General features: G+C 39.5%; 1 protein-coding gene across 1 annotated transcript in view; it reads left to right on the forward strand.

Moving 5' to 3' along the window:
- Positions 1–657: 657 nt before the first annotated feature.
- ZZEF1 (zinc finger, ZZ-type with EF-hand domain 1) overlaps positions 658–9,284 on the forward strand; it is a 120,087-nt gene continuing 111,460 nt past the window's right edge. The window contains 5 exon segments of the mRNA XM_006761500.1: positions 658–672; positions 1,519–1,663; positions 5,212–5,406; positions 7,709–7,880; positions 8,813–9,012. Of these exon segments, the coding sequence (XP_006761563.1) occupies positions 658–672; positions 1,519–1,663; positions 5,212–5,406; positions 7,709–7,880; positions 8,813–9,012 (727 nt within the window).

Raw genomic sequence — 9,284 nt, forward strand, 5'->3', positions numbered from 1 at the left:
AGAGCCCAGAACCTTCTCACATGTTGCTTCCAATCTCTGTCCCCCATCCTGCATTTATGTCCTTGGTTTTTGGACCCCCATTCGAGGGGTTGTACATGTCCCTATTACACATTGCATTGTTCAGAGGTCTGTGATAGAATAGGGGTATTTGTATTAGTTTGAAACCTCAGTAGGACATTTTCGTATTTCATGAAGGAGAAAAATAAGGAAAAGGAGCAAGAGTTTTAAGGAAGAGAGGGGATTGCTTAGAAAAGAGGGTAGGAGACTCCTGAAGTATTTCCTGGTGAGGGATGTCTGTGAGTGAGTGTATGAGCAGAAGGAAAGAAACCACTGATGAGGGAGGATTTGAGATCTGGGAATAGGGACAGTTACCAAATGAGGATATAAGAGGGAATGGGGTCAGAAGCAGTGGAGGGGGTAACATTGTAGACTAGACAGGAGAATAGAAACACTTGCAGTGCTGCTGTGCTTTCACTGTTGGCTCTGTTCACCTGTTACTTAATCCAGGCAGCAGCCTGTGAGTTTGGTGATATTTCAGATCAAGAAGCTGAGGCTATGGAGGCAAAGAAATATGTATAAAGTCACATAGCCAGGTAGTGACAGAGCAGGATTCAAACCAAATCCCATGCTGTACTCAGTTCCTCAGATAGCCCTAACATGGGTAAAGAGCAAGTTAGATTATGGCTAAAGGTCAGTGAAAACAAGACTGTGAAGTAGATATATCAGAAGAGTGTTTAGAATGAAAGGTCCTTGCCCTAACTGGTTTGGCTCAGTGGATAGAGTGTCGGCCTGCGGACTGAAAGGTCCCAGGTACGATTCCAGTCAAGGGCAGGTACCGTGGTTGCAGGCACATCTCAGTAGGAGGTGTGCAGGAGGCAGCTGATCAATGTTTCTCTCCCGTCAGTGTTTCTAACTCTATCCCTCTCCCTTCCTCTCCGTAGAAAATCAATAAAATATATTTTAAAAAATAAGTAAATAAAAAAAATAAAAGCAAAGGCCCAGCTTAGCTGAGGTGTTACTTTAAGCCAATTCTTTCTCATTCTAGCTTTGTATTTAGCACTTTGTAACCAGGTGAAAAATTTTGTATTGGTTGCTTTCTTCTGAAATTATTTGGGAGTACTCTCTTGAAATAGAGATGAGATGATAAAATTGTATATACATGTAGTAATACTTATATACATATATCTGCAAAGCACAGTGAATTACTGCCTGAATTTATTTGTTCTTTGAATGACATATATGGAATTGCCCCACAACAACAACAACAAAAATGATTGGCCTTAAGAATTGTAGGACCTAGCGGGTAGTTCAGTTAGTTAGAACATTGTCTCGAAATACCAAGATTATGGGTTCAATCTCTGGTCAGGGCGCATATAAGAAGCAACCAATGAATGCATAAATAAGTGGAACAACAAATTGATGTTTCTCAAATCAATAACAAATTTTTAAAAATTTGTTTAAAATTTTTTTTTCTTTTCAAAATTTGGAGCTTGATTTTCTTGCATCTCTTTTTTGTAGGCCTTTGCCCAATTTGATGCTGAAGGTGATGGGACAGTTGATGCTGAGAGCATGTTGGAGGCCCTCAAGAATTCCAGTGGAGCTAATCTTCAGGGGGAGCTGAGTCACATCATCAGACAACTTCAAGCTTGTTCTCTTGTTCCAGGTATAAGGCCTTCATCTGAGTGCCTAATGCTAAAGGGCACTCTCTCAGCCAAAATGAACTTTGCAGTATTATGGGTTGTAATTAGGCAAGCTTGTGGGCACTGTGAAATAAAGGTACTTCATAAGGCATATGATCTGAACTAATTCTGTTCAATGTAATCATTTCTTTGGTCCCCCAGTACAGTGATGGTTGAGCAGTTCTACCATTTTTATGAACCTCTGTCATGAGACTACCACTCTTAGTGGGTCTTTATTTCACTCTGTTGAAGCCTTTCCTGCCCCCTATTGTACTTTCTCCTAGCATCCTGCGTTTCTTTTTTGCAACACAGTAGCATTGTGATTAGCTAAGTAATTACTTATTTGTTAAATGCCTATCTTCACTCTTATACTGTGAGCTCTGTGAGGGTAGGGACCTTTTATTTCTGCTGTGTCCTCACATTTAGTACATAATTTGGCACATGGTAGGCACTCAGTGTTTTTTTTAGAAAGCTTTCACCCTGAACTTTAAGTAAGAATAAAAATAGCTTGAAATTAAGCAATATTTTTTCTACATTGTACATATGGAAAACTTTGGTTTTGTATGGTTTCTTTTGAGGGCTCTGAAGACAGAATCATCATAATAAAATTACCTTTTTTCCCCCAGTGAGAAAACAAATTTGAAAGGGGGAAAAAAAAACTTGACACACCATCTTTTTAGGCTCTGATTATCTTACCTAAGAAGTTTTCCTGCTTTGTGCCCTTGGAGTCATAATACTTAGTATAGAGCCAAGCTAGGGCAGCAACGGAAGAAGATTTGATAGATATGTAATTGTAAATCTGATTGCCCTTGACCTCTGGCTTACTGCTGATGATGTATTAAGCAAAGGAATGGTGGTTTCTGAATTCCACCGAAGAATGCATATTTCCATTCTTCCTTAAATTGTCTTTAATTATATAATTTTTATAAAATTTAATTGTGTAATTTTTATAGGAAGCCTTACATATTAACTTTTTCCTACTCTCATGGCAATTAAAATTATGTTTTGAGTTATATTTAGCTGCCTTATATCTTGGCATTTACATATTACTCATACTTTTGCGTTAGTAGCTTGTGACAGCATCAGGAACTTCATTTGCACACCGCAAAGAGATATTTTGGGAGGAGAGGGAAGGAAGGGGAGACCAGTGAACCCACCAACAGATGACACTTTGTGTACTTTGCTCTAAGGTGACTGTGGGGAGAGAGGAGATTAGGTTAGAAAAATTGGGGCTACAGATCCAAGGCTTAGGACTTTCTACTCACAATGTTCTGTCAGTACCCGACTTAAAAGAATTGTTTTATCACGATCTTGGACAAACCTTAGTAAGCTGAGTCACCTCGTTGGTAGGATTTCAGTTTCCTAGTCTCTTTTTCAAATCCAGACTGAAACTTGTTCCTTTTGTATCTCATTGTACTGGTGCTTAGGTTTTTTTTTTTTTTTTATAATATGTTTTGCCCTAACTGATTTGGCTCAGTGGATAGAGCGTTGGCCTGCAGACTGAAGGGTCCCAGGTTTGATAATGGTCAAGCAGGCACATCCCCAGTAGGGAGTGTGCAGGAGGCAGCTGATCGATGTTTCTAGCTCTCTATCCCTCTCCCTTCATCTCTGTAAAAAATCAATAAAATATATTTAAAAATATGTTTTTATTGATTTTCAGTCAAAGAGGAAGGGAGAGGGAGAGAGAGAAACATCAATCGGCTGCCTCCCGCATGCCCCCTACTAGGGATCAAGCCTGCAAGCAGGACATGTGCCCTGACCTGTAATCCAACAGGGTCTTGGTGGACAGGACGATGCTCAACTAAATGAGCCACACCAGCCAGGGGAGTGCTTAGAATTTAAACGAGAAGCAGCACCTTTACTGAATCGATTGCTTCTTCCAACATATGAAAAAATATTTCTCATTACAAGAATCAGTCTGTGTTTTCTCATGGGTTCTGGGAAATCAGTGCAGCATCAGCAGGGTCATAATGTGAGGTTTGAGCGTTACTGTGAGAATCTGCTAGGAAAAGAAAACTGTAAAAGGAGGGCAAGAGATGGCATGGACTCTGAGTCTTGCTTGGGAGGTCAAACCCGTGTCTTTAGGGTTGTGTATGGGGCATAATCAAAATGAGCTGCTTCAAGTGCAAAATTTCTCCTCAGCCTCATGTTTCATCCACTCTAACATATCTGTTTGTTTTACACTTAAAAACAATTTCTCCTACAGGCTTCTGGAGTTTTGCTCTGGGTGTTGCTTACCTGGGTGTGTTTAGTTTGTGGAAGCTCATTAAGTGATACAATTATAGGTACTTTTTGCTATGTATGTTATGATTTACTAGAAAATAAAAAAAGAAAGGAAAGCCCTTCAGGTCTACAAGTGTATCTGAGCTCCAGGCAAAGCCGTCATGTTTATCGTCTCTTCACTTGGCCCTAACATTCTTTTGGTTTCTGGGCACCTCAGTTCAAGGCATCTTATTGTAGGTTATGGGGAATCAAGAAAGGCTTTTAAAGAGGAGTAGACATGGTCTGTTTTGTGTTTTTATATGATTACTTGGGTTAACGTCAGACAAAGGGTGGTGAGGGGAGCTACTTAGAAAATCTGGGCAGGTGTATGAATGGGAGATGTTGAGGTCAGAGCCTGTACAGTGGCCAGAGGGAAGGACAGATGGCGGAGCGTCCAGAGGAGTCACATGGGAAAGAGAAACTGTAATGGTGGGAGGAGCACTGGAGACAGTGTAAAGGGGTCTTCCCAGTGCTACCCTTTTTTGTTGTCTTTGTGTCACCTGAACCTTGTTGTCCTCAGCTGCATAACAAGGATACCAGTGATTTTGGTGCCCTCCTGTCCCTCCCCCAGCCTCCTGTGAGGACCGCGTGAGATAATGTGTGTGGACGTACCTGATAAACTATCAAATGCCATCAGAAATTGTGGTCAGAGTAGTGGTTGTATTATTACCATTGTCTTATTTAGCTTAGTATTAAAGCTGTTATGCTTTTGCTCGCTAATGCAGTAAGCTATTCCGGGCCCATATTCTATATGCAAAACTTTTAAAAATTTCTAGTTAGTATTTAACTACTTATAATTTTTTGAAGTTTGGGTTGAAACAAATAATCATTATTCTTCTAAGTCTTCTAAAATTCTATTAAACTCAAATGAAATTAATTTTTAAATTGAGATTACCATTGGTTTATTTCTTTAAAAATTTGTTCACATTTTTAAATGATTAAAATTGAAAATATCAGTGAATTTTGTTGTTGTTAATCCTTACCTGAGGATATTCTTTCCACTAATTTTTAGAGAGACTGGAAGAGAGGGAGGGAGGAAAGGAGTGGGAAACATCAGTGGGAGAGATACACAACAATTGGTTGCCTCCTGCATGTGCCGTAGTACGGGGATGGAACCTGCAGCTTGAGTAAGCCACACCTGCAAGGGCTCAATGAAGATTCTTAATGGCTGCTTTTAATTCAGCCATGTTAGATAGGCCACCAGGCAGGGGATGTGGAAACTATTGTGGTGGGTTCCTGAAAACACTAAAGATGGATTTTGTTTGTTTAGGTTTCATAGACATTTTTTCGGAGTCCAAGGAAGGCCTGGGCGTTCACTCGTCAATGATCCTGCGCTTTTTGCATCGCAATCGGCTCTCTAGTATCGTCATCCCCTACCCCATGTTGGACCACTGCAATAACATGTGCACCATGAGGGCTTCTGTTCTGAAGGAGTCTCTGGATGAACTGGTACAAAAAGAAAAAGGTACGTGTGTGTGAATGGGGTGTCCTGAAAATTCTATCATCTTTCTTTCAAATGTAGTATTTAGTAACAGATGAGCCACCCCTTCTCCCTGCCGTTATTTGTTAAAATGTCATAGTGACCAGTTTGTCACATAAGAATGTCATCTGTTCACTCTTTCTTCCTTTTCCCTCCCCTTCTCCCTCCCTCTTTTCCCTCCCTCCCTTCCTCCCTCTTTCCCCCCCTCCTTCCTTATTTCCTTCCTTCCTTTTTAACACACTGGTTTCTTATCATTCAGGCATCTGCTCAAATGGGACTTCATGGAGCCCTTTCCTCATCTTCTGGTCACTATTACTTTTGCAGGTCTAGTGGTCTGATTGGCACTTAACATCATCTGAAGTTTTAGCATTATTATTTACTTGCAGTTTGTCTTGTTCAGTTCATTACCCATGGCACCTGGAACTGTGCTTGCCACTTAATTGCTACTCTAGGAGTAGCTGTTGAATAAATGAGGGAAGCGACTATAGACTCACTTAGTGATGGCAACAAAAGTTGATAATGTGAATAGACAGGTCTGTGGAACTTGATAGAGTTCAGTACATGTGGGAATGTAGTACCAGACATACTAGTAGTCAGTATTATAGATACGGTGGCAAGATGAATGACTCAACATGTGGGGTTAGGACAACTGGTTAGCTACTGGAGAAAAAATAAAACTAGAATCTTAACATATTTTATTCACTAAATTTCAGATAGATCAAAAAATTCAACTAAAAAGAAAACTTTAAGAGTATTAGAAGGAAATAGTTCCAATTTATAAAAACCCTGACATGGAAAACCCTTTCTAAGCAGTGCAGGAAACTCAGAAACTACAAAATAAAAGATTAATAAGTTAGACTAAATGCAAATTTAAATTTCTGTATGGCAAAAAGTGTAAGCAGAGTGAAAAGACAAATGACATTCTAGGACACAAGAATATTATGATGGGAGAGGTCAATGGGGAGAAAAGGAGACATACGTAATACTTTCAACAATAAATAATAAAAAAGAAGAATATATGACAGATTCAGTTTTTTACTAACACTGATCTTGGGCAATTACTCAACTCTTTGGGCCTTAGTTTCTTCATCTCCAAAATGCATTAATACACAAAACATGTATGGAAGAGTACCCAGCTCACAGTATACACTCAGTATATATCATCTATATGTATGTGTATATATACATTATATAATCTATGTGAAATAATGTAAATTGATAAGACTTATGACCCAGTAGAAAATAGATAAGGGTAGGACCAGCTCATACTCAGAAAAAAAAAAGTCCTACAAACAAGTAGCTTAAAAAGTTTCACTATAATTAAAGAAATGTAAATTAAATTATAAAATACCATTTTCTTCTCTTGGCATTGTTTTGCAAATACATCAGTGATTTAAGTATTGTGCTATAATGAGCTCATGGAGCAGTCCTTGGCCAATTTCTGATTTGTATGGGTTCTTTGGAAGGAGATTTTAAGGGACTTTTTTTTTCTAGGGCCAAGTGCCAAGCATATTTCTATTAGATTTCCCCTCCCAGTGTTCAGCTTTTTATTGCACGTGTCACAAAAGAGTTTTGTGGGGATCTAACTGGAAGCCCAGAGATGGATAAGCTCAAGTCAATAGCAAAGTGCTATGCTTATATAGAAACATCCTCCAACCCCACATAATCTTCTTTCTTTGCCTCCACTTTCTTCTCCTCAGCTGAGACAGCAGTGGTGGAGGAGCAGGACCCCCACACTGCACATGAGGCTCCCAGTGTTGACATTGGTCAGAGCCTTTTCAAACAAGCCTGGTCAGAAAGGTTCAACATTTACATCGTCACCTCATCATGATGCAGGATGAGGGCAGAGTAGAAGCCAGCGAGCTCTGACGGGGAGGCCATGGTGTGGGCAAGTGTTGGGCGAGCGCTGGATGAAGTGAGGGCCTCACCCCAACTTGGCCTTAACTCCCTCGGAAGGACCAAGCACATACTGGCAGTTGGGGAAAGGGGCTGGGTATTTTAAATGATTCCTTCTGCCCTAGCCAGTTTGGCTCAGTGGATAGGGCATTGGCCTGCGGACTGAAGGATCCCAAGTTCGATTCTGGCCAAGGGCACATGCCCAGGTTGCGGGCTCGATCCCCAGGAGGCAGCCATTCATTGGTGCTCTCTCATCATTGATGTTTCTATTTCTCTCCCTCTTGCTTCCTCTCAGAAATCAATAAGGAGATATATATTTAAATGATTCCTCCTTTTCCCCCCTGCCTTTGTGAAAGAGATGTCATATGATAAAATCTGGTTTTTCTTGCAGAAAGCCCTGGAGATCTAACTGGAAGCCCAGAGATGGATAAGCTCAAGTCAATAGCAAAGTGCTATGCTTATATAGAAACATCCTCCAACCCCACAGACATCGACAAGATGACAAATGGAGAAACGTCATCTTACTGGCAGTCAGATGGCAGTGCCCGCTCACATTGGATTCGGTGGGTGGTATGATACCAATTTTTGAGTGAAAGTTCAAGAAAATTACCTGCTTTCTTTCTCTTATCCCATCAGTGCATTAAAAATTTTTTTTAATTTTAAAATATTTTCTACTTAATTGCCTTGTGTTTTTCTTATTGTGATTATTTATGAAGGTGCTTTAAGAATCAAGTAAAAGCATCAGGTAATATGTAACTTGGTTCACATGGTCATAAACATAGATAATTTCTTTGATATTTTAAGGGAGAAAATAGCATTTGACTAATATTTTATGATACTGATTTCAGATTTTTTTCACTACTTTCTCAGGAAAATGGTATAATGGGCAAGTACTTTTCTTGCATCAGATGTGATTTCACTTTTTAAGATTTTTTTTCTGATCATTAAAAACAATTAGTATCAACTGAGTTGGCTAGTTTAGAAGAGGAAGAGGGTAGTCAGGAATCCCAGAATGAAATTGATATTTCTAGAAGTTCTGAAGCTGCTATGTAAATTTTCATCTATCCCTTCAGAGAATGGGCTAATTTCAGTTGGTGGAAATATAAATAATTATCATATCTTGTCATAGAGGGTACATATGATCTTTAGCCATCTAATGTGTAGATGAGGACATATGCTTAGTTCTTTGGATACAGTTTAGAATTTGCTTCTTGCCAGGTAAAAGGATTTTATCAGAATGTTTATATTGTATTTTGCTGCCTGTACTAATAGCTTAAAAGGAAATATAAGGTTAATCTTGAAGATAAATGAATTTTAGAGATTTGGGAAAGCCATAAGAACTTCAAAACTAATAGCCAGCATTTCAAGTAAGTTGGTTTTAGGAAAATCAGTCTTTGGGAATTTCAAATATAAGGCCTTGGAGATGAGACTTATGGAATTTGCCAATTCTTGACTTATGTAAACATTTGTTGTTTCTGTTCTCCATTTTTTCCAGTTTAAAAATGAAGCCAGATGTGGTACTTAGGCACCTATCCATTGCAGTGGCTGCCACTGACCAGAGCTACATGCCGCAGCAGGTGACAGTAGCAGTGGGAAGGAATGCCAGCGATCTTCAGGAAGTCCGTGACGTGCACATTCCCAGCAATGTCACTGGCTACGTGACACTGCTGGAAAACGCTAACATCAGTCAGCTCTGTGAGTGAACCAAGAAGCATCTTGCCCTTCTAACTAAGGGGATTGGGAAGGAGGAAGGAAGTAATCTTTTTTAGCACAAAGACCTCTGAGGTGGCAAAGCTTTTAGTTTTTCTTTGAAGATTTGATATGCTTCTCATGATGCACAAGAAATGATTTCACCTGTTTAGTGTTTTTAAAAGTATAGGAAAGAAGTAAAAACCATTTCAATTTTTATTTATTTGAGAGAGAGAGCAGAGAGAGGAGAGAGAGAAAAAGAGGAGGAGGAGAAGGGA

This window comes from Myotis davidii, unplaced genomic scaffold, assembly GCF_000327345.1.
Source record: "Myotis davidii unplaced genomic scaffold, ASM32734v1 scaffold638, whole genome shotgun sequence".
Classification (NCBI taxonomy): domain Eukaryota; kingdom Metazoa; phylum Chordata; class Mammalia; order Chiroptera; family Vespertilionidae; genus Myotis; species Myotis davidii.